Here is a 26,287-nt window from a genome sequence, read left to right on the forward strand (position 1 = left end):
TTTATTTGCCTGCTATGAAGACAATGTACAAAATAAAGGGAATAACAGATTGTTTCTTACTTCAAGAAGTTCAACGACTGTCTCAGCAAATCCCACAACATACATGGCCACTGCCACTGCGTTGGCAAAAGCAAAGATTAGACCAATAGAGCCTCCAAATTCTGGGCCTAAACTTCGAGATATCAAATAATATGCCCCTCCTGAGGACAAGGGAAAAAAAACACAAACAGCAAAAATATATACATTACATTTTACAACACATTTATCACTAAAACTATCTATCTATCTGGATTCATTGGAGCTAATGCTATATTTTAAAAGATACAAGTGAACCTTGTCAACTTGGAGAATAATTTATGAAATGGAAAAACAGGCTTGACACCAACCTGGTAAAAATATTCAAACATGTTATACAGAGTTGTGTTCTGTGTGTGAAATTTCTAAAATCCCCCCCCCCCCCCCCAAAAAAAGATTAGTTTATGAAGGATCATCATCCATGGAAAAGGGCACTAGTCAAAACTCATGTTAAGGTTTGACTCCACTTAGGCTGTTGTGCAATTTGACAAAATACTTGCTTCAATCTAATAGAATAGCTGTAGACAGAACTCTGAGTCATGGACAGTGTTACTTGATTTGAGCAACAACTGTTAAATTTGTCTATCCTTTACTGAACGTTTTGACAGCTTGTCCAATGAGGCCTTTACACCAAATAGCTGCCTGTAAAATACAAGTTTATATTTCAATATCAACTTGTGCCAGTATCTGATCCTAAGCAAACAAGACCTCACTCGCATAGGTGAACAGAATGTTCAGTTTCCCTGAGTAATCTCAGAAGATATAAACACCCACACTCTGATATGATATCACTACCACGCTAAGTGAAAACCTCCACACAAAATAAATATAAATAAATCAAGATGTGTCCTATATCCTACCATTGAAAGGCAACAGAATACCCTCCCAACCACTTGAGGCAAAGGTGTTTGGATTTGGAAGCACCCTACTTAATCCTGCCGTTGCTGCCTGTTGTCACGGCATGTGGAACAGAGAACATATCCTTCTAGGCTGGGACATGGCCTTTGGTGTAAATAATTACAACTATGGTGGTCAGCGGAGCACACCAGATGAGCTGAAATACCAAGGCTGAGCAACTGGCACTACATGAATTGCATGTGGCTGACACTATACTTGTCCTAGAACGCTTTAAGTCTGGTCATCTGCAAAAATTTAGAAGGCTAGAAGAAGAAAGCCAAATCAAGTATTTAAACCCTCCAAATCATCAGTAACAAATTAACCCTAATTTGGGTTCATAACTAAACACTGATAGTTGAATTGTTCTCACTCATGGAAAATAATGGTATCAGATAATAAATCTAGAAAAACCATGAATACAGGTCTTCCTCTGTGGACCATGAATACAAGTCTTCCACTTAGATACAAAAATATTGTATACAAGTGTGGACTATAAATAACTCAGGACTGGTACAGGAACAGCAGGGAGGATAAGCAGGGTTCTTTGTTCATTACCATGCAAACTCTGTTTAGCTGCACTCATTCAACTTTTATTTGCACTGAAAAATGTTGCCACAAGAAAAAAAAAAAAGAGCAATATTGAATCAGTTTACATTACTAAACACTGCAAAGAGATGTTCTGACTGTCTCAGGAATGAACGGTCTTTTTCAACCAGGTGCATTAGACAATTCCTCGCCCTTCTGATCACCTTCCCACTAGCGCACTGTTGACTTGGCCTCAGCCACAGCTCAACACTCACGTTTCACCATCTGCGGATTACGCAATTCCTTAGCGAAATTAGTTATCATGCGATGGTGATTTTGACTGTCGACAAAAAGGGGAGGTAGTAATTTGTCTGGGGTTTTATGACCTGGCATGCAAAACCCTCTTTGGCAGGAGGCCCATGAAAGGGACATCAGCTGAAGAGGTGGCATCTTAATTCTGCACATGACCTTAACTGCATGCCCCAGGGTGTGTGCGATATCCTGACCAACCTATGGAACATTAACATATGGAGGTGATGACATATCGGTGCGGTGGATACAGTGGAGGGTACAATAATTAAATTTAGTAATTAGAGAAAACGACAGATAAAGGAGGAGAAACAGTTCAATATAGCCTAGGCAGTATAGTAGCACTGACGGCATTAAAAAAAAAAAAACTTATATAAAATATTTCTATGAATGTATTTTCCAGTACATGCAAGGTCAATAAAATATAGCTAATTTAAATTTTATTGAAGTTTACAAAACAAACAAAACAAACAAACAAAAAGGCAGTTTTAGTGGATAAATTCACAGAGCGGATTACATACGCAGTACACCACAATGGCTGGGACGCTCATAAAACAATGAACGGGCAAGTCAGCTAGCACAGGAGTGCAGAGTTGAACAGCTAGCTCTCATCACTCATAAGCAGGGAATAGGGAGACCACCACAGAGTCTCACTGACAGGACAATTCCTGAGGACAGATCAAGTTACACTGACCATTATAACTGCTCACAACTGTTCACTTGTACTGTCGGATTAATTAAAACCTCAGGGTGACCCCGGAGGCCCTCGTGGCTGGCCGACACACCCTGCAGCTCAAGCTCCTACTTAGCATGTAGTGATGACCAACGGGCCACCTCAGCATGGCTTCACGTGCAAGCGCTGTCCTTCCTATTCATTTACTCTTCATTTGCAGTGTGGAGTTTCTTACCTCCTCTCACGAAACCGTTGGTTGCTATCGCCGAGGTCGAGCAGCCAGTGATGCTGGTCACAACCGTTGCCATAGCAACGATAGCACAGGAACATACTGGGGGGGGGGGGGGGCGGGGGGGGAGACAAATCACGAAAATACCATCAAAGTGAAATATTGTGACAGAACTTTCCTGATGTATGAAGGAAAATTTCACTTCAGAAAATCCAGTAATCTCTCACTACAATGTGAAATTAAAAGCATTTAATTTCTAGTGGGTTGATCAGCACTGGCTTGTCCTCGCTGGTTAGTAATAGATAAATGGACAGAACAACTAATACAAACTATATCCACTGCCTCCAGTTGTGCCAAAAATAAGTTAAAAATGTACAAAAATACAGCAGATATACATTATACACGTTTATGAAGATCATGATAACCATCACCTTCAGACTCCTGCAAAATATTTTGTCATAGCCATTTTACATAAGGCCTTTTCATATCCCCTTCTTTACATGATATTCTTAACGCTAGCAGTTTACAACCAGTCGTGTTGCATTCTGCAGCAAATGCTTGCAAATGGCACTGAGAAATGAGCTTGTGCTTGACCGTTAACTGCAGCTGCCACCCTGCAGCAACATTCAGCACCCGGATGGTGGATGGCGAATGGGAGGCCATGGAGCCTGTGTGAATTAAAGGCTTTAATTCACATGAACTGGAGGAAGTGCTCCGGAGAGTCCAAACCTACCAACTCCGGCCTGGCCCACGATCCATGTCATGCGGATGAAGAGCATCACGCCCCAAATGTTCAACATGCAGCGGACCTGCACAGAGGGAGGATGGCAGTTAGGCGTTATGTAGACCGGAGGGAAAACGTTACGGACCAAAGCTCTTTTCCCAGCAAACCCGGCCTTGGCATCCATGGGAAGCCCAAGGCTGATGGCAGGAGTTGGTCCGTGTGTAATCTACACTGCTGTGTGACCTTTAACTGAAAGACTGAACTCCTGCCACGGTTTGAAAAAATGCTTTGGGTGACAAATGAAATGTGCGGCATACCTGAACATCAGAAGTTGTGACAACACATCAGTATATTATAAGATTTACCATCAAATATCAAAGAAATGATATCAATACAGGTGTCATGACAAAACCTTTAAAAGGGTCTTGATTTATCCTTTGCTTGTGTGTCTGGTTTTTGTTCATTCAAATGTTGAGAGAGTGAGTAGGTGGAAAATGTGGACAAATGTTAAGAAGAAGAGGAAGCATGTCCTGCACACATCAACACACGAGTGACGAGAACCAGGGACTATCCTTAAACTGCGAGTGCTTCAGCTCTGAAGCCTTAATACTAATCATCCAGCACTTAAAATAGGCAGAGGTTTTACTGTAAGAGCATCCTGTTCACTCTCAAAGAACTGGAAGAGTTTGTGAAGATGTTTTCCACAGTCATCGGCTTTCTGAAAGTAGTAGCACATCCCAGATAACACCACAAAATCCTAGCAGCATGGCACAGACATTTATGGGCAGGACGGAACGAGCAGTCCAATTCCCAGCAGGGGTTAGAAATCCTGAGCAGCATGTCACTGGTGCTCATTTTCATCTCCCGCTTTGTTTGGGTGTCATACTTCTACGGTCTGCGGCTCAGCTAATTGAGATGGTAGGCGAAAATGATGGAGTCCTCAGAGACATGGGGGGGAAGCTCTCCAAAGCAGTTCACCCACAGATCAAGCATACTTTTAACAAGTGTGTTGGAACATGGTCATGGCACTGCTCATATACATGCTAAAAGTCTGGACTGGGAGCAAGACACCAAAACAAACCAACAAAATGCTTACACAGTGTACTTAAAGCTCCCTTATTTATTAAAAGTATCATACCTGCAACATTTTGACCTCTATGGCCTTGTTCAGTCAAAACATTCAGGTGTAGTGACATTTACATTACACAGCAACCAGAGCAACAACAATCACACCGGAACCATACAGACGCCAGAGGTTCATCATCAAGGTTTAAATCTCATACATGCAATAAATTTATGTTACTTCTTCTGTTAGAAAAACATATCTATCTGTAATTTCAGGATTTAAGCCATAATAGATGAACAATAATGAATGATACAATACGATGAATTATAATTAAGACAACAAACAACTATGGAAAAAAGTGTCATTCATACAAAAAAAAATAAATAAAAATAATAATATCAAATTCTTTTTCAAGATCATCTGGAGACATACGATATCTTCAGGGTGTACAGCCATCAACATTCACGCTGTAAATGCCTTTTATCAAGATCACGGTCTCTGGGCAATTTCACCACTTTCTCTATGCATTTAAGAATTGTGACAAAGACATTTACAAATGAGCTGCAACAGGACTACGTTCACCACCTGTTCCACTATTGCTTTCACATTCACTAATCCAGTCTCAAAGCGTTACCTACTTAAGAGCCACCTTGGGCAGCAAGCCATACTGAAGTTTCTTACTTATTTGCAGCTTCCGTTCATTTGGCTACGTATATGCACACTCTTATTCAGTACCTGAAGCTGGTTCCTTATTTGTAGCATCTAATTCAGTAAAAGACAGTAAATTAAAAGATGATCTGATCATAAATCAGTTCATTCATTTTCTCATCCTTACATTGTGACTATTAAAAAAGAGATTAAAATCTAATAAATATTCTGTTTATAAAATATAACCTTCAAATTCAGTGTATAATTATATGTATTTAATTATATAAATAGTTTTGGGATCCCCCAGCTTCATTTAAACTGTAAGGAAAACCTATTTGTAATCAGACTTATGGTTTTTAATATCTCAGAATTGAGAACACGGCAAATTCACTGCACACTGTGTAATAGGGCACAATGACAAAGGAATATGAAAAGTAAATATCAGAGGCACAACTAAAGGCTTTATTGATATCTGGCCAGAAAAATAATAATGTTCCTCATACAGAACGTTTCCTTCCCAGTAAGGAAAGGCTGGTTTTAGGCTGGCTGAAGCTCACTTCACACCTCAAAACTAAAGTCATAACATGGCACACGGAGCATTAGAGCTCAGCACAGTGGCGCATGAAGAAGCAGCTGAAATTCCACATCAGTTTTGTGGACTTTAATGACCCTGGCTCAATGTGCCATATTGCCAGTGTTGAGTTGTAAGATTATCTTGGGCCAGTCTAAAACCAGGTTTTCCTTACACGGAAGGACACATTTTGTATGATGAATATATTACTTATCTGGCAAGAGACGAATAAAGACTCCAGAAGCAAAATAAATCTATTGCTATTGTGCCCTATTGCTCAGTGTTTCTTCTATGTTGCCAATTGTGAGGTTTTAGCCTGACCCATGGTGGTCATGTACAATTTTCTCCTCATACAAAAATACTTGATCTTTGTTGAAAAATTCTCATTTGTCTGGCCTGTGAATATTGTTTTTCAAAAAAAAAAAAAAATTCCAAAAATTCATATTCAAATAAAATGATAGTAAAATGTGGCTAAGTTTTTTTTTTTTTTTTTTTTTTTTTTTTTTTTTTTTTTTTACAATGTTACTAAGAGAAACTGAATCAATTCTTAATCAAACCAAATCACATGACCTTGGTGTTACTAGACTACACTCTACCTACTCTACCAGGTGCGCTATAGAAGTCTATATGAAAGGAATCAGAAGATGCCTGGTGTGGATCCTAACATCTGCAGCAACTTGCTCAACAACCTGAGCTCTCAAACACCACAACAGCCAAAGATCTTACCAGCACTCCTTTCACCCATCCAAACTTCACAACTCCTTTGGACTCAGCTGCTTCTTTGGCTGCAGCCTCCTCGGCTGGGGTCAGCTCATCGCCGTTGGCAAATCCATCCTCAAAAGGCTCCTTCAAATGACAAACAGATACGGCCATTAACAAAACAGTATAAAACATGAATAATTACACCACTATTACTGACATTGCTCCATTAGTTCTATAGGTGATTAAGGTTAACAATTAATGTCACTTAAGCTGTAGTGAGCTGGAGCCCATTCTACTTTAAGCCTGAGAAGAGCTACTCAATGTGAAAGTAAGGAAATTGACAAAGCATCGAAAGTAATCAGACAAAACAACAACATTACAGAATATAATCACAGTTCCAGTGTCATCTTAGTCCAACAGGGCTTTCAGTGGAAAACCCCCACTGGCAATGAAATTTAAATTACTCCTGGGCCAAACTTAGTCTATACCTGGAAAACACAGCCCTCTGTTTGACAGCAGTGCTTTTATTACTTCTCAAAGTGCAATGTTTAAATTCTTCTTATTCTGTCAGAGTCCCCCCCCCCCCTTCCCCTTTTGTTACAGTCATTCACATTCACAAATACACACGGGCACAGTTATCTACCGTTGTATCTTTAGAAGGTCAAACACAGGAAGACTCCCTCCTGTGCAGGGACAATGCTGTGACGTAGGCAGTGGAGCCTCAAGTCTCTGTAGATGGACCCCGTTGTGCGGGTAGGCGATGATGGCCTAGGACCCTGCCTAAAGCTGCCTCTCCTAGTGACAGCACAAAAGGGAGGTTCCTTTTACATCTAGCCATGACTAAGCTTTGTCTGTTGCTCAGGCTTGTTAAAAACAAAACAGCTAATAGGCCAAACCAAGTCCCTAAGGCTTCCTAGGGGACTGGCACAAAACAGTGTGGCCCTGCCTTTGCCAAACTCCAAAACATGCACACCTAAATTAGCCATGGCACAAGTGGAAAAAAGGTAAAGACAGTTCAGTGGAAATGAGATAAACAGGGGACTTGACGGCATTTTGGCAAGAGGGCAGAGGGTTGAGGAGGCCAATGTTTGATGCCACCACGGCACAGAGAGCTCATGTGTGAATGAAATTCTGCTCCAAATATGCTGTAGACAGTCTGAGATGATCATCTCTCAAAAATCAGATCACCGAGCCTTCTTCCACACAAGTGTATTTTCTGCGATTGGCATACCATGGAAGTGTTCGTCACTAGGTTAGCCAGACCATCATTACATAGTGCTGACATGAGACATTTATGTGGCATATCCACAACTTTCGGGCATATAGATAACCTGGGGACACTTTGACTAACCTCAGCACGCTGGGTTGTGTTCCATTACAAGGAAATCCACATTATGCATTATTTACATGATAGTGATTTGCTTCCAAAATACAAGACAATCTCTGTGTGAGGAACAACATATTAGTTGTTGACTATTCCATGTGCATCACTAAGAAACATTACTCATCACCATAATCACTACAATCATCATGTCACACAGCATCAACTTCAAAGAACAAAAACCCCACGTTTCTCTTGTGCTGTTACTTGTTTATACACTTAAAGACTTGATAAGGACGTTAAATGAACACTTAGATGTGCCTTCTGTCAGCTGAATCCAAAAGCAAAACTTGAGTCATGCAGATCACATGAACTGCAACAAAGTTCACTGCATTTCCAACTACACTGCAGGACATCACTGGTCTTTAATCTATTTCTCACAGTGATTTCACTCCAAGCTGTGTTTAATTCAATTGCCCTTACACAGCCAAACAAAAAAGATAAGTTGTGTTATAGAAGTCAGACGTTTCTTATAACCTGCAAATTGGCCTATTAGCTTTGTGTGCCGTCTTGTTCTTGTGTGTGCTTATATGTATATGAAACAGGTCACAGGACAATACCAGCTAGAGTGCTAACAAGTCTACACAATATATTGTTTGTTGATCATCAGTCGTTATTCGCTTGCCAGCCAGTGTTGACCAGAGGAGGACGGGTTCCCCTTTCAGCCTTGGCTAGTTCATTAGGAGCCTGAACCTGGGTTCTCTGAAAAACTCACTTCTGTAAAGTTGCTTTGCTGCTTTGTGACAACACGAAAAAGCACTACGCAAATACTTTTGAGCTGAACTGAATAAATGAAGACTGGCAACATTTGCCGTAGACCCAGGAGTCACGGTGCTGTTTGTTTCAGGCTGATGGCAAGATTCGTGTGTTCCGCAGACCCCATGAAGCCATGGACCAAAGTTGTCAATAAGGCACTGTGCAAGCTGTTGGTGGCTCCATACTCATGTGGAGTGTTCTCGACATTGGTTGGATCCACCGTTCCACCTAAACACGTCATTGACTGGTGCCTGCTACATTTTACTGTTTGGTTTGCAGCCCTTTATGGACCCCCACGATGATATGATATTCCAGGAAGGTAATGCACCATGCCAACAGGCCCAAGTTGTCCAGAACTGGTTTGAGGAGCATTCTGGAGAGTTCCAATGAATGGTGTGGCCTGCGTGTTTGCCTCACATGAGCCCAATCAAGCATTTATGGGATGTGGTGGAGAGGTCCATTCACACTAGAGATCCTGCACCTACAAATACCACAGAGCTGTGGGTGGCTATCTAGAAGGCACAGCTCAACATCCCTCCAGATGAATGACGTCAACTCGTGGAAATGATGCCATGCGAGTTACTGCACTTCGCTGAGCTGGAGGGGGTCCTACATAATAGTTTTTGTCCCATGACTTTTGGCACATCAGTGTACATCACAATATGAAGCAAACAGTTGTGCAGGACCTACAAGCAATGCTAAAAAAGCTGCCAAAGGGCAAGCTGGGAAAGAGCTGAAACAAAAACTAGGCTAGGGAAGACTTGGTAAATCACACACAGGACATGAGGTAATGGTTTTGTTGTTAACCTCAGGTCCAAAATTCACAGACCCATTTCCTGACTGACTCCCCCCTCCCCCCTCATCTCCTTTTCTTCCTTCTGTCCCTCTTGGCTGTAGATGCTCCTGTCCATCAAAGGCAAAACTGCAGCAGTCACCGGGAATCAAGGGCAAATGTACTGCAATATATGTTTATTTTGAGTGCAGGTGCAAAACTAGAAGCCACTACAATGGATGGGGGGAATTAAAAAATAAAAAACTCCACACACATGTAACACAAGCAGGATACTCCTTGCGCCGCAGAGATGCGCCATTCTTAGCTTACTGTAACAAAATCACTGTCTGTTCTCCAGGATGCTCGAGAGAAGACTGTAAAGAGATCTGGTTGTTATTAAGGTGCGGCATGGAGGATGATGTCGTATGAATTAAACAGGACGGCGCTTTCGTTTCAGGCTCCGCCAGCTGACGTGGGCATGGGGGTAGGGAGGAGTCAGGGTGCACCTTCACCTGAACCATCTGTCAACATGAGCTAATAGTCTGCGTCCGCTGTGCTATGGCGGGGAGGGGGGCGTGACAGAGGGCAGCCAAGAGGGAGGGAAGTGGAAAAAGGGCTGATCTGTCCCGCCGCTGGAGTTCATGAGTGCCCCACCCACCTCAGGTGACACGGATGTCCAGCTAGGGGCCAGACAAGAAGGGACAGCATTAGCAGGCGACCAGGTCCACAACTGGGTTGACATGAGCACAGGGTATGAGCCTCTGTGCGACCTGAAGGTAAAAAAGTGGAATTGCCAACAATGGCAAAGCCTGATCAATATATTGTCAGGGCATGCAGTAAAGTGTATCCACAAAATTCCTGCTAATTAGGACAGAGCTTGGGCATTGTGACAAATTGGTCCTGAAGTCCAGAAGGGTGGAGAATGCCAGTGATTCAGGATATGACTCATACTCCTCCCCATCTAACGAACTTCAGTTCATGAGCCAGTTCATGAGCCAGTACTGAGGAAGCCAGGATGATGAGTTCTCCACCAATCTGGCAGCTTCAACCTCAGCTTTCTGAGGAGCCTACACTGCAGAGAGCCTCTTCTACATACACATGGAGTAGGAAAACAAAAGGCCTGCTCTCTACAGTTCTGGAGACCAGAGATGTGAACCATAAAAGCAGTCTAGAAGGAACAGATGCCATTTACACCCAACATTAAGTGCCACATAGCTAGACCACTGTCTGTCAAAGAATGTTTCTGAGAAGCCCAGTGAGTAGAAGGTATACGATCTGAGGAATTTGTGCAGTCAGGACTGCTTGAGAAAAATCACTCATTCCTTTACCATTACGTCTACTTAGCTTTGCGAGTGTATTGCGCCTCCACATACATCTTGTCCGACTTGACAGGTCTCCAAACTGCTCATTTGTCAGGTTTCGGAATAAAATACAAGGTACTTAAAGAAGCTAGAGAGTGATGTAATGAAGCAGAATTTATGCACCTCCTTCCATGACTAATCATTCATGTTCGTTTCAGTGGCTCCTGAAGGGGAGTGCAGCCATGCTCCCCCAGGGCTGGAGCAGATTTACAACATCCTGACAACTTGTGCACATACTGCATCGAGTCGCAGTATAGTTTCCCCAATAAAGCAAGTATTCAGGAGTCATGTAGTGAACGCCTCTCCAAAAGACTCAAGCCTGTTCTGATACCAACTGAAGCCGGCTGGAGTCCCAAATCAGGTGTCACGGCTATAATCTAAGTGTTAACAAGCACACAGACAAGTGCACCCAAGATCAAATCACAGACAACAAAACAGAAATGAGCCCACTCTTAGCCCGAGCTCCAAAAACAGACACAGTGCACATGCTTTATGACTGCTGGAGTGAACCTGGGAAGTTGACGGTACACTGCGTTTCTGGCAGAGGCCCATCGAACAGCTGGGAGAGAGGCAGTAGTGAATGAGGAGAGAGAGAGTGTACTAAAGCTGTGGGACACGTCACTGTCTGCGCTTATATACTGACACTGCAGTAGCCCCTCACCACTTACATAACAAAAAACTAAAATTGGACAATGTGTCATTAGGACACTATTCCATCCTATCCTATTCTATCCCTTTAGGTTCACAGGCATATACTGTCCCAAAAAGAGAGGCAACTACACTGTTGCATGTTTTCCTCCTACAAACCTACACTATGCCCTGATCATGTCACTGAGTATCTACAGAAACCATCATGAGATGAGACAAGCACGCGAATGCAGGGTAAACGTAGCGGCGGCGTGCAGTGCACGAGGATCCCTGAACAGGCGCAGTGAACGACTGCTACTGCCCTCACCTCTCTGCTCCTGTTTTTGGAGACCAGTGGCACTTTTACCCAGTCTTTCGCAATCTACCATGCGATGGGTTTTGATGAACGTGAAACTGAACTCAAACCCTGGTGAAGCAGGTTGATGCATGTCAGCCTGTTTTTGTTTGGAGGCGTGAGGAGTGTGCAGCACTGCCTTTTGGCATTCCTCCAGTTTAAAATGCAAATTTTGCTGCAAGCATTTTTAATATTCTTTTTGGCCTGTAAAGCAATGGAAATGAGAAGTGAAACTAGCAGAGTTGACTGCTAACTACAAAAAGATTTAAAAGTTTTTAAAAAGGTGCATTATTAAAAAAAAAAGGTGCTCGTTTTGGTTGTTTTCACCGAAAAAACAAAAACACCCTTCACCAATATTTAGGATATTCAACAACCTTTATCTGAGCATCATTTGTTCCATGAGTAAAGGCTATTAAAGAGCAGATCTAAATACACCTTGAACAAGTCCAGCAAGGCAAGTCATTAATGACCATAATCAATATAATTTAGGTGGCAATTGCACAAGATCATTGCCCATTAGTTTTACATAGTGTACATATGCAAAGAAGTATACATACAAAGACACAGCACAACTAATGACCTAGAACATCAGGAGATCCTATTATGACACACGGGGCCAGAGAAATACAATGTTCATGGTCACTTCAACAACACTAATATGCATCGAACATCAGCCTAGTTACAACAGAGCATGGGCTATATCAGATCAAATTTCACATAACCCAGGAAATAATCTTAATATTGCTGCTTCAGAGCTTGACTAACCAGTTCCCGAAAATATAATTTGAATATCCAGATTCAGAACTCCTTTTGTGCTATCCATGAGTGCTTGTGAAGTGTTGCCCTCATATACAAGGCCTTACATAATGCTGCACTACATAAGGCCGATCGAGGGCAAAGAAACAGATCCTTGCTTTTCCGTTTCATGTCCACTCGCCAAATACAGTTCTAACTTTTCCTTCCAAAAGTAAAACAGGAGGGGGTAAAAACAGCTCGCACACCACGGGCCCAGTTTGCCCATATCCAAGACTGCACAAATTGCTTTTTTTACATTATGAAAAATGTCAAACAAACAAAAACAAACAAACTTCATTCCAGACCTTCAAGCAGATGTGGAAATGCACAGAGGACTTTATAGCACAGCTGCCACTGTGATGCCCTGCTCGACCAGTGCCACTGGAAAACTACTGCATTGCTAATGAACTGCTGAGTCTTCCATTCTCTGCTGCAGCTTGCTGAGGGCATTGGTGACGTTCCAAGACACATGTTCACCATCCGTGTGATCTGAAGCCCACATCAGGCATCTTCTATGTCAGGTCATTAGTCTCCGTTGACCTTGAAACCCTGTCCTAGAGTAATTAAAACTCATTAGGGAACAGAGCACAGAGCAGCGACATCCAAGGTGGAAATTTGTGGAACCTACCCAAAGCATGCCTTGATCTGGAAATAGATGCCCTATTCAAAAGCAAAATAAATAAATTACAAAATCTGTTTTCTGACATATTAACTGATGATGTGAAGGGGTGACATTGTGTAGAGGAAGACTAGGAATAAAAAAATAAACAAATACATTAAAAAAAAAAAATTGTTTAAAGCCTGCATTTTAAAAGGCAAGAGCTACATACACACACCTGTGTATTACAATACCCCACAGGAGTTGGACATGACCTATGAGATGACGCTCGCATTTTTTGAGTCATAATTGAGTTGACACGTAACGGGTGAAGGAAGGGGTGCGAGACAAGTGCAAGTTTGGAGTGTCTTTATTCTCCATAATGAATAAACAAAGAAGCACAGCGGTGAGCTGGCTAAGAAAGCAAATAGTGCTGGCAGATCAAGTCGAGGCACTGGGACGCAGCAGAGCAGCTGAAAAACACTCGGGGAAACAACGCATAGCACTGGACGAACGTTCCTGTGGGTTTAAACAAGGCAGAAACTTATTTGGGAACAAGGAAGGTGAAGTGTGTGTGTGTGTGTGTGTACCATACCATTACAGAGTGCTTATGAGTCATCAAAGTGAGGTTTATGGTGAAACACTGACCATCCAAATAATTAGAACCTGGTACTGTTTATTTTTTAATTTTTTTTGTTTTAATTGTCTGCTTGTGTCCAGTGACAACAATACCAGGCAGCAGCAGGTGTTGGTGATGGCCAGTGGCTTCCCACCATGGAGAAAGCAATCAGTGGCTGAAACGGTGTTGAGTCAGTGCAGCATCAGCCAACCATGCAAGGCACTGCTGCTCTGTTAGGGGCATCGCACCTGAGCCACCATCCTGACTCGCAGCATGTCACGCACGACACACAGAGGCACAGGGACGGTCCACTCCTCTACACTGCCAGAAGGCTGGGACGTTTGTCGCTCTGAACGCCGCAGGGCACCAAGGATTAATTCTGTTTACTTTCACCTTGAAGGGTTCTTTTCCTTATGTGCATAGGCAGAGATTCTTGGAACAGCCGTGTGAAAAGAGATTTTAAGAATGTGATTAGTGGGTCAAAGTTTCTTAGGCTTCAAGGACCATATTAGATACACGCTGTATAAATGAACGGGGGGGAATTACCTAATTTGCCTGTATGTAAAGAAAAAGTCTGATATACTTTAACAGAGATTTACTACCAAGCATTGGGAAAAAATAAAAAAATAAATAAAAATAATAACATTACATGTGCATTCCTACTGTCATCTTACTGCCTCTGACTTAGCCATGTGATCCAAAGCAAAGGCTATTTAAACATCATCAGTATCAATCAGGCTATTCAGAACCCTCAGTGGATGCTAATCTTAATGGGGGACAGGAGAAAAATGTTCTCTAACATTTATTAAAAACTCTTAAGACTTGCTACATGAAGGGTGCAGGGGAAAGGGTGTCTGTCAAAGTTTGACATTTGGCAGTGAAGTCCCATATTACACGCGTGAGAGTCATGCCAGACTGACTGTATTAGTTTGGTGTAGCATGCTGGCCAAATGACCCCACAGAAAGCAGACTGCAATGGCTGAGGAAGAGGACATTATCTACCCAAATGAAGCAACAGAAAACAGGACTGGCTACAATGTAAAATCCCAAGTAAGCCCAGCAGACTCCTACACAGATGCAAGAGGACATGGAGTTTCCATGCCTCACCCAGGCAGACCTGTTTGGGAAGGAAACGGTCAAATGTCTAGGAAATATGTTAAGATGTGAATGCACACTTTGTTCCCTTATCTTACAAATGCTGCCAAAAAATCTAGATAAAAATAAGAAGAAAATTAACATGATAAACTGATAATCCTGACTAGTCCCAACAAGAAACTGTAATTGTGCCTCTTACAGGACAGCACCAGAGCCACGACTCGTTATAACTTTACAACCCGTTACAAGGTTTCATGAACTGACAAAGTTCACCTCTAAGATATAACCCACCAGCAAAAGCCTCACATAACATTTCCTCGTGCAATTCCAAACTACACCAGGGATTCTGAGCCCCAACCATCCTGCTTCCCATTCTGGCCCTTCTGTAGAGGCCAACCGGCGCCCTGCTGCCTCGAGTCCGTATTCGGCCCTAAAGGGAAGTCAGCCAGGTCCATCTCTAAATAGGAAACGAGCACTTCTCGTAGTCCACTTCTCATAGCCTTTGTAAACAGACTACTGTGAATGGTTCACCTTGAGGAGAGGTAGAGGTGGGTGCCTCAGCCTACTGAAAGAGCCCTTTGTTTAGAAAATGCAATTAGAACTCAGCATTTCGCAAGCATTCCGGGCCTTCAAAAGGACACTTTGTTTCATGATAAGTCGATTGGAGAAGGAGCACGGATTTGGGCATTCAGATGCCTCTGTCCCCCGGCCTCGGTCACTGCATTCTGGCGCGACGCATTAACGGAATGGCATCATTCCTAGTCCGTGACCTACGCACTGCAGGGCACGGAGTCTGGTCGGCCCTTTGGAGCTGCTTGCGGAATTACATGTATCCCTCATCTCTGAATATATATGTTTCCGTGGAGTGCTGTCCGGGGAGTACATGGCTGCAGCTCACCAGTGGAATTGGCTTGTTTCCTGTGCGTGTTTATAAACAAACACATCCCCCCCCCAATGTACGAAAAAGACTAACAATTAAGACAAGCCAAATGCAGTCAGGCCCATTTGCTTTAGCAGAAACTTGAACATTCTTTTTTTCTAACCTTAAATATAAACTATTCATTTAAAATCAGCACAAATGTGAATCCTTCAAAGTCTGTTCCTATTGCGCAATAAGGTGGCAACAGCAGTAAGGTTAATCGCAGGTACTTCTTCCATGGCCTGGTGTGGTCTCCTAGCACCTCGCTAGTCATGCAATACCACTAGGGACTCCATGAACATGGACAAGGTTCTTAGCAACCACACTTTGATGCAATTACAGTTCGCCACATATACCATGTTTGCCAAGTTCCTGCCTTCCTCTTCGAATGTGCCTTCACGCATGTTAGTTTACACAGCAAGATAACCTACAGCTGACCTGCCCAGGCTGGGACAAACATATCTGCCTCTTTGGGAGCCATATTTTTGACCATTTAATGAGTACAACGTGACTTCAAGGTGATCAGAACATGGCAAACTCAGCAAGGCCAAGAGAAACAAACAATCACAGTTTGGGACAGGACAGAAGCAGAGACCCAGCAGGGGACAGGTGTCTCCAGCACACGGCCCAACTTGTCTGTTCTCCAGGAGAGCTACAAGCACTGTACAGCACTGCTGAAGTGAGGCAGGGTGCACTACGCCAACCCGGTCATAAAGAGTTAGAGCAAAAATGTCCAGCACACAGCCACGCAGTCATTTATGTTCCGAATGGACTGTTTACAGACTCACCTGATCTTGTGTGAAAAGCCGTTAGCCATGGACAAAACAGCAGCGAGGAGCATGTGGAGACCGCCAACCCTCCATCCCCAAATGGGGATAATGCCAGAGAATTCTCTCAAAGGGTTAAAACAAAGAAAGAAGGTGGGGCTCTTCCAGTTATTGGACAAATACCATCTTGGAATTCTACTTTAAATGACACATGAAATAGGTAGAAACTGGGTGAAGTTTGAAGCTTTGGCTAAACTGATTTTACAATCCTGTACAGAGGACATGTCAAGCCCCTCAGAAGTGTTTTTAAAGTATGAAAAATGGGATTAGGATTTATAACCATTTGTCTACTAATATTTGTCCCGAGCTACTATGTTTGAGCCCATCTTTCATATGATTGGACCAAATTAGTGGTCAGCTGATGATGGAGAGTAGGGAGATATATAATATATAATGGCAATGGCATGTTTTTTAATAAAATAGAGCAATTTAATAATAACAACAAATAAAACTATTGTCTAGATTATCTGTGTTTGCTTTAGTATATCTGCATTCTGCCTGCAGTGCACATACTTTAAATATAAAAATTATTAACGCACGCACGCACGCACACGCACACACACACACACGCACACACACGCACACACACGCGCACACACACACGCGCGCACACACACACGCGCGCGCACACACGCGCGCGCGCACACACGCGCGCGCACACACACGCGCGCGCACACACACGCGCGCGCACACACACGCGCGCGCACACACACGCGCGCGCACACACACACGCGCACACACACACACGCGCACACACACACACGCGCACACACACACGCGCGCACACACACACGCGCGCACACACACACGCGCGCACACACACACGCGCACACACACACACGCGCACACACACACACGCGCACACACACACACGCGCACACACACACACGCGCACACACACACACGCACACACACACACACGCACACACACACACACGCACACCTTTCAGCCAAACGGCATTTAATTAATTGCCAAACTGATTAATTGGTCGACCACTACAACAAGCCAATTTCAGAGCTGGCAATTAATTTGCTTGCAAGAAACTAGGTATGAAATAGTGTACATGTAAAACAAAGCCACAAGAATGCAATCTGATCTCATTTGCAAACAAAGAGGACTTCCTCACTAGGCAACGGAGCCTCTCATTGTTGCTGGGAGCTCTCATCACCTGCTAGAGCCATGCTAAAAGTTGGAACCCCACACGATCCAAAAACAAAAGGCCACCATCAGCTACACAAGGCTGGCAATTTGGGTTCAGTTAGGACAGACCAGATCAAGTCTTCTCCCAGAGCTGAGGATAGCAAAAAGGGCTGCCTTTTAGGAGACAACCTCTCTGACGAGTCTCTTCAGTAGTCCAAACTGGTTTTAGAGAAATGTGCCTTTAGCAAGGTGGAAGCCCCAAAGAGGCCAAACCAGGCAAAGCGCAGGCTGCTTTTTCTTCCAGCCAGAGCGGAGGTAAATGAGTGATGGGTTCTAGAACACACACTGCTGCAGAACGCTCAGGCGCTCGCCATGTCCCCAAAACATCTATAAAAAATATATTTATATAAGTAGTTGATAAGATCGATTTTGATTTTGATGATTTTGATGACAAACATTATTGCTGCCCTGTTTAACACTTCTGTTAAAAACACCAGCCTGGCATGGATAAACAATCTACATACATTTTAGGTGAAGCATTAAAACTTCACTTCTGCAAAAACAAATGGAAATGATCTCCAATCAGGGCTACCACATGGCAGCTGATAAAAGGCTCGGTGACAAACAGCTGACAAGGATGTGAGCTCAACGCTCCTTCATACCACCTGCGAGACTGCCAGCGTTTACATTAACAACCTCAGCCGGCAACAATAGGTCGTACGCCAGATCTCGAGATCGCCGGCATGCCGAGGAGGCCTGCAGCCTGCTCGCTTCCTGTTTCTGACATCACAAGTTAAGAGGTCTGGCAGTGAGCACGTGGCCTCTTAAAAGACAAGATGGCAGATGGAGAGTGAGAGTTAGCACAAAGCGAGAGAGTTAGTCTGAGGGCGAGACAGAGAGCACGTGCGAGACTATGCGTTTGTATATGAGAACGAAAGCGCGTGTGTGTGTGAGTGAGTGAAGGAGGAAGGCAGAGATAGATAATCAACACAACCATGTGTAGTCAGATATTGCCAGATTCAACATACCCAGAGCCTTTCCTGTGTTGGCCAAGCTCATTGACTTCCCTTTTAACACTTACAGCTGTGTTCCAGTGTTTGCAATCCTGCTTTAGCCAGTGTTTACTCAAGACACATTAGCATTTAGGAGATAAAGCCTTTCCAGAGTGCTATTGATTAACGCTTTCACTTCCTACTCTGATAAAAACAAAAAAAAATCTTACTGCTCAGGTTAAGTACATTCATTTCCTAACATCTAATGCAGCAGAGCCAACGGTTAAGGGCTCATTATGACACAGACTAAATATGAAATGGTGAGTAAAGAACACCCCGAGAGCTTTTAGTAGCAGAAGTCACGACTGAGTGAAGAACAGAAGTCGAATGGTCTGGCCTGGAGCCTTCATATAGAAAGGCTTTGGACATAAAACACAGGCAGGCACACACTTGGCTTGTGAGAGAGATCACTACTGTCAGATTCTTTCCCAGAGGGCCGAGCTCCTGCTCGGAGCTGCAGATTTAGCTCAGAACTGAGCTGGGGATCTTACTCCAGGTGGCTACAGGATCCCCGTCCTAATGACCATGGCTGGTAAAAGAACCACAAGGCATTTCAGTTCAATCCGCCTTGCTGTTCTGGGCCAATGCAACATTTTTGAGTCACAAAGTTATGCTCCAGCATTGGAGACAACCTCTCTGATGAGTCTCTTCAGTAGTCCAAACTGGTTTTAGAGAAATGTGCCTTTAGCAAGGTGGAAGCCCCAAAGAGGCCAAACCAGGCAAAGCGCAGGCAGCTTTGTTTTCTTCCAGCCAGAGCGGAGGTAAATGAGTGATGGGTTCTAGAACACACACTGCTGCAGAACGCTCAGGCGCTCGCCATGTCCCCAAAACAGCTATAAAAATATATATATTTATATAAGTAGTTGATAAGATCGATTTTGATTTAGATGATTTTGATGACAAACATTATTGCTGCCCTGTTTAACACAGGGCAGTGAAGAACAGAAGTCGAATGGTCTGGCCTGGAGCCTTCATATAGAAAGGCTTTGGACATAAAACACAGGCAGGCACACACTTGGCTTGGCTGTTAACATGCAAGGACAACACTGTCAGATGAAGCGAATGTGAAAACCTACACAAGTTGCGACAGCAACCCCGTCAATTGCTACATTTCAGTCTGCAGGTGTGACATGTTCTGATGGGCCACAGGAGGCTACCTGTTGTGCTCTACCCTTGTCCTCATGCCTTCCCTAGAGACTGGCATCACTATGACCACATGAGGTGCTAGGCGACCAGAGCTCCCCCACCTGCAGCCTGGTCTGGCCTTTAAAAACACACCTGGCTTTTAAACAGTTCCCAGAGTGAACACTCCGCCTGTTGCACAGACAGCCAAACAGCCTAGTCACTTACATTAAATGCAAGTTGTGCTATAAAACAAACACTCCCCTCAGGTACAGATTAATAGCGTTAAATGACACTATAATAACAACCACCACCAACTCTGGGCAGCATATGGAAAAAAGGTTAAAAGAACATGGGCTATGTTTCAGTAGGCTACGAAGGACAGGAAAACACCAATCAATAATAATAATAAACATAAAACAAGCGCTAAAAGCAACATGCCCCATCATCCAGCATGAGAGTGTACAACAAAGCCTGCATTCTAAAACAAGGTAATAGACATAACCATTTGTCATAAAGGCAAAAATAATGTCTTTCAGTGGGACATGGACAAACTAGACAGTGAAGTTACAGGGCCGCTTCCTGAGAAAAATCTGAAAAACTGCTCTTACGCCCTCTGGGGAAGTTCTCCCCATGTTGAAAAACACTTCCAAACAGGCAGGATGATGAACCACAAGCTTCAGTGGCATAAAAAGGGGGTTGCCAGATTTAGAAATGAAGGATTATTGCTTACTACTTAGCACCATTCATGCAATATACTTAAGGGCTTTTTCAAAGGACAAACATTTTCAAAATGTCTTATTTATAAGTGTGTAGTGCAGTCCCTCCAATCATTAAAATGAATGGCGAGAGTATTTTATTTATATTGCTGTCATTATTGACAGAGTGTCTCTATCCCCTTCCTGGAAATTCCCCATTCAACCTCCCATTTGTCAGAAATTACAATCTAATAATCTACTCAAAGATATAGATATATCCTAAATATAGTACAAACAAACAGTTACAGAGTTAGACAAGAGGTAAGTCAGAAAGACAGAACCTTTTTTCACAGCAGTGTCAGGGAACATGCAGGATCAGTGCTAATCTAAACAATGTTTTAAAGGTGCAACAAATGTTTTACAGCTCCACAAAGAAAAGAGGTTTGTTGCATTTGTAACTAAATAAATAGCACAGACATAATCTAAGAAACATTAAATCCATGCACCTAGAGCACTTTTTATTTTTTTTTAGAAGTAGGCTAATTTAAAATTGTTTTTAAATAAAAACTGTCAATTTACAAGTATCTATATTCAGGAACTTTGCGTATTTTTAGAAAAATAAAGAACCTAATTATCTGGAAAAAAATATTCAGCCCCCTATTTAAAAAAACAAAACAATGTTAGTTAATCTCAAAAAAGAATGTTTAAAAAACAAACAACTGTATAATAACCATTTAAATTTTATAAAACTATTAAACTGTGCCTTACGCCCCCCTCCCCCCAACTCTACCAGCTGTGAGGGGGACTTCACAGTAGTTATTCAGGCACAAGTCTCAGCAGTGCCGCATGTCCTCTGTAACTGGGAATGAAGGGTCCATCCCTCTGTCTTTATACAATCTACCAGTCAGGTGGTCATGTGCAGGCTCACATGGAAGTGTCAAGTTTCGCATCACATCAAAAGTCTCTTAACAGATTGACGTCGTCTGTAAAATTCAATGGAGCTCAGGTATCACCAATGAACCACGTCTGAGAAACAAGGCTAAACAGGAAAACAGCATGTAAACCTGGTAATCCTGTACTGAGAGACAGAACATTCAGTTCTGGGGCGGGGGGCGCAGCCTGTGAGTGCAGCGCCAGAAACCTACAACACAGTTATTCGTGGAACTTAATTACTTCGAATTTCTTCAAAGTTGCTATACCCCTCCTGCAAACCTGTACCAAATCACCTTTACATCGATATTCTATTGGACGGTCACACACAAGAACCCATATGGCTAATAAAATTTCAAATCCAGTATGCTGCAGAATGGAGCCAAAAAAAAAAAAGGAAATTGTGTCACTGCCAAATTAGTCATGAACTGCACTGTATTTGATAAACAATGTTATAAAATCATTTTAAATTGGTATTTGGATGACAATTTAACAGCTCTTTCCACACCTTGGCAGCGTTATAAAGTCCTTCTGTGTTGCTGATGTAAGAACCCCACCTCCTCACGCCAGCAGAGCACACATCAATATTTCAGCATGGCCTGCTTCTGCTCCAGCGCGCCGTGCTGAATAAACGTGCCCTGTCAGTTTTCCTCCAGCTGGTCAACATCACACCGGTCCAGGCGCGGGTCTTGCGGCCAGCGAGCCGCGACCCCATTCCCGCCGGTGTTACCGAGCGGCAGCGCAGCTGGGCAGCTCCGAAAACATAATATCGCGCCGCGTGAATAGCCAGGAGACGCGTACAGCGAGTACCAAGGGCAAACCATGCAGCCAGTGCTATTTAATGGCCACAGCAAAACTGCATCGGTACAGACTGGATTTCTGTTTTAGATCCACCCAGGGCAGCCAACAAAACATCATTTCCATTTGGTCAGATTCACAGCAAGATAACTGCCAGATAACTACAGTAGGAAAAACTAGTTGAATCAAAACCATGGCTCCTTTGAATTCAAATACCAGCCTTACACAGTGTGCAGGGATGGCACAGAAAAGAATTATGCAGAACAGGTGCATGTAACTGGCAGATGCATGTAACTGACTTCAAACATGACCCAACACAGAGACTACAGACATTTATCTGGTTAATGATGGACACTTTTGTGAAAGTCACACATGTAGCTCAAAGTGAGACAATGTTTTATAGTCAGCAAGATAAAAGCTATTCAATGAGGAACTATGACTGCCTTGCCTTGGGTCACTGAAAAAGTGAATAATGGACAGAGTCAAAATGTGGGACAGAGTGAGAGACCCAGTAGGCTATACTGAAAAGCTCAGCTATGACAGTCCTATGCATGTGACCCATTCCACACTCACTGTGGAACACGTGATAACAGCACCAGGCACAGGCAAGGTTTAAAAAAAAAAAAAAAAAAAAACACAAGTTTTTATGTGTCTTTGGGTCAACGTGTGCACTGCGGCGGACGCTATCAGTGAGACCTAAACTATGGCAGCGTGATGTTCAGTCTCTGAAGGCCATGTAGCTTGAACGGACATGGTACGATTTTACAGGCCGGCCAAATAACACAGCAAAGCGCGTCAGTCTGAGAAAGGTTTCAATAAGGAGAGGAAGAGGAGGAGAGGAGAGGGGAAGGAGGAAGAGGAGGAGAAGGAGAAGAGAACTGAGGAGACAGCACAAAGTAAAAACTGAGCAAACGCAACAGTGAGGAAAAAACGAGAAGGAAAGATTGTAGGCGGACAGATGGGCAGACATTCTGCACTTTTTCCACTCATCTGGAGCAGTGCGAGTTCATGTCTCACAAAACAACGCCTTTGCTCGAACATCACGCTCTACCTTGCAACCTTCCAATAACAACAACATTTATCTGTCTGAAATCCCAAACCGGTGTTCTCACTTTGTGGACAGACGATGACCGCAAATTAAAAATGTGGTGGAACCGAACCCTCAAGATAAGGCTTGTGTATTGAGCCCTGCTCATTAACCAGGCCTGTCCGAGTCCTCTCATGACGGGCTAGAGTACCGCACAGCCTGATGATTTTCCCTGCTCAAAAATGCCCACTAAACCTACTAATGAACGAGGAGTTGAACCAGGGGAGTTTGAGGAGCTGGGTGCCCCTGCATTAAACTCCTCCAGCCTCTTCTTGTGTGCAGGCAACACTGCCACAGTGTGACAACTGACAATGCTGATTTCCACCTCCACTGAATCAACGTTGACATCTGTGGTACTGTGGCTGGAAGGAGACCACACTCGTTATTAAACAGGCCTGCTCCATACTCCCTGCTTAAAACATTTAGCTATTAACAGTAAGGTGAGCATGTCCATCTTATACAATTGACATGACCATACTTTGGCAAGGCTACTCAAACACAAATCAGAAATACTTTACCCACCAAGTCTAATCAAGGATTACTCTGGTCTTGGCACTTAAGGAAACCACCAGATGAAATAAGCGTGCTCAAGCGCTTCAAGATTAATACATTTTAAAAGTAAGGAAATATAGAAAGTCTGCATGTCAGTTGACTTGCCCACCTGCAGATAATGCACAGTTGCCAGTGATTAGGCTCCCAAAATCCACACATCAGCATTGTGCTACAAATTGTAAATTATTTCGTTTTGTATCATTGTCTGCCACCTCGTTCCATCAGGCTAGTTGGGCACAAATGGGCTTTTTATCGGATACAGATAACTTGCCTCTAAAGAGGCACCAAACCAAATGCTGCCTGACCTGTGCTGTAAAACATCAACATGCACTGTACAAATATTGTAGCCAAATTCTTCCCATAAGCAGATATTACTCAGAAAATGCACAGCTATTCAAGAACTAGGTTCACTCTACAAAATATAATAATAATAATAATAATAATAATAATAATAATAATAAAAACAACAATAATAATAATAATAATAATAATAAAAGTTATTATCATAATAAGTGTCTTAAATTACGCTTACGTTGTCATATGCTTTATTCTTTGAATATGGGAAGCTTAATTTGCCTTAACTTTGAATGTAAGCAGATACTGAGCAGGAACAGTTGTAACTTAATTGTAAAGGGAGGGTAGAGGTTACACTGAAGGACCAGTATACTAAAACGTTGCACACTTCCAGATGTAGGTGTGAGTGGGAAAGGACTGCGATCAAATCCTGTCAGATCAATGTCACATGCATTTGCCGTTCGCCTTAACAGGTCCTCCTGAAAAGCAATTACAACCAAGAAATGTGTTCGGTAACAAAGACATTGTGCGGCATCTGGAACTGAGACATCTGAGACACGTCCCCCCATCCCGAGAATGGGATTATCTTACCTTATCTACCTCGTCGTGCAACTCTGACAGGGTGGGTCTGATGAGCTTTTCTCCCAAGGGCGCTGCGGTCTGTCTGTAGAAATCGATGTTCGGCACGGCATCGATAGTGTTGTGGCCAAAAGTCCGCAGGTAATAGGTATTGGTGTGAGTGTCATAACAATAGTGTTGCTGGCCTCCGGTAGACGAATGCAGGCTGCCCTCGCTCATCACGGTGTCTCCGTTCTGGACACTCTCCGCAGGCGCAGCATCTGGGCTCGAGGCCGCGCTCGCGTCCGCAAAGTTCACCACCCGAAATCTGCCCTTCGCGTCCTCAACACCAACCTGTTCCGCTGTCTTGTCCACGTTGGGAGTCGCCTTGTCGCCAGATGCTAGCGGAGAGCAATCGGAACCGGGCGTTTTGTCGCTTCCACAAGCGTCGCCGCCTGCCTCCGCCACGAGATCCACCTGGAACCTACTCTGGCTAGGTGTCGGACCCGCGGGCTTTAAGCCACTGTCCACGACCAGACTGTCCGTCTCTGGCGGGGGGACTTCTCCCTGGGCGGGGGAGAGACTGTTCGGCGCTGACATGGCAAGTCTTACCGGTAGCAGACACGCTGTCCCAGTTAACGCGCGAGGAAACTCGTGTGCGGCGACAGAAGTGCAGCGATCCCACTTATCCTCGCGCTAGTTATTGTCTTGCGCGCCGCAGCTGTAACTAGCCACAGTGCCTCTCCCTCCGCCGATGGTGGAAGACCCGTCTAATTTCTGCGCACGAACTCAGCCGCGGAGACCGCTGTCGCTCTCAAACGAGCCGCACTTTTCACATGCGAACGTGAATGGAGAATGCTAGTAAGCTCACACGGACGACACGAGTCTTGGCGCGAGAGGCATCAGCTTACAGGACCGGATAAGCATTTGAGGCTGTGATGAATTATCCAAGGCGAGTCTTCGTCCTTAGGCTCTCCGCTCTGTACACACGCAAATGACCTACGTCTGCTTCTCGACACCGTGGCGCTGAGAGATTGTTGGCTAGCCAGCTTACCGTGTGATGCTGTGGCGACCTTGCCGCAACTCCTCCTATGGTTGCAGCGACTCTCTCGCTGCTATATACACTCACTGCAGAAGGGCATCGCTTCAGGGGTGGGCTCCCGTCAGAGATAATCTCGCGAGATTTCCGGCTCCCCAACAAGGGGAACCAACGCCGTGAAGGGTGGAGACTACTGTAGCGTAATGCTTCTGCTTGGACAATACTGAAGCAAGTGACCAGTTCGAGAGGTTTTTTTTCCCCACTTTCGTCTCGGCTCCATACGTAATGTATTGCAGCTAATGTGTGTATGTATTATATGTATATACGATTTATCAGCATCTCTTTTAAGGCTGAACTCCAAATGAAGCTGGTGTGCGGTATGTCTAAGGGTGGAGACTAAGTAAAGCCAGTGAGACTAGAGCCAGTTATCATTTTTGGTTTTTTTTTTGCCCTTTAAATTGTTTGTTGATAGACCTTATCCTTTCGAGTATG

General features: G+C 43.7%; 1 protein-coding gene across 4 annotated transcripts in view; it reads right to left on the reverse strand.

Moving 5' to 3' along the window:
- Positions 1 to 25,865, reverse strand: part of slc12a2 (solute carrier family 12 member 2) — a 47,017-nt gene extending 21,152 nt beyond the window's left edge. For all 4 annotated transcript variants that reach the window (XM_035535397.1, XM_035535395.1, XM_035535396.1 and 1 more), the window contains exons 1-5: positions 24,790 to 25,865; positions 6,444 to 6,563; positions 3,442 to 3,517; positions 2,715 to 2,810; positions 61 to 200 (exon numbers count right to left, since the gene is read on the reverse strand). In XM_035535397.1, coding sequence (XP_035391290.1) covers positions 61 to 200; positions 2,715 to 2,810; positions 3,442 to 3,517; positions 6,444 to 6,563; positions 24,790 to 25,356 — 999 coding nt within the window. In that variant the 5' untranslated portion in view covers positions 25,357 to 25,865. The remainder of the gene's footprint in view (positions 1 to 60; positions 201 to 2,714; positions 2,811 to 3,441; positions 3,518 to 6,443; positions 6,564 to 24,789) is intronic.
- Positions 25,866 to 26,287: the final 422 nt, after the last annotated feature.

The sequence above is a fragment of the Electrophorus electricus genome, chromosome 17 (assembly GCF_013358815.1).
Source record: "Electrophorus electricus isolate fEleEle1 chromosome 17, fEleEle1.pri, whole genome shotgun sequence".
NCBI lineage: Eukaryota > Metazoa > Chordata > Actinopteri > Gymnotiformes > Gymnotidae > Electrophorus > Electrophorus electricus.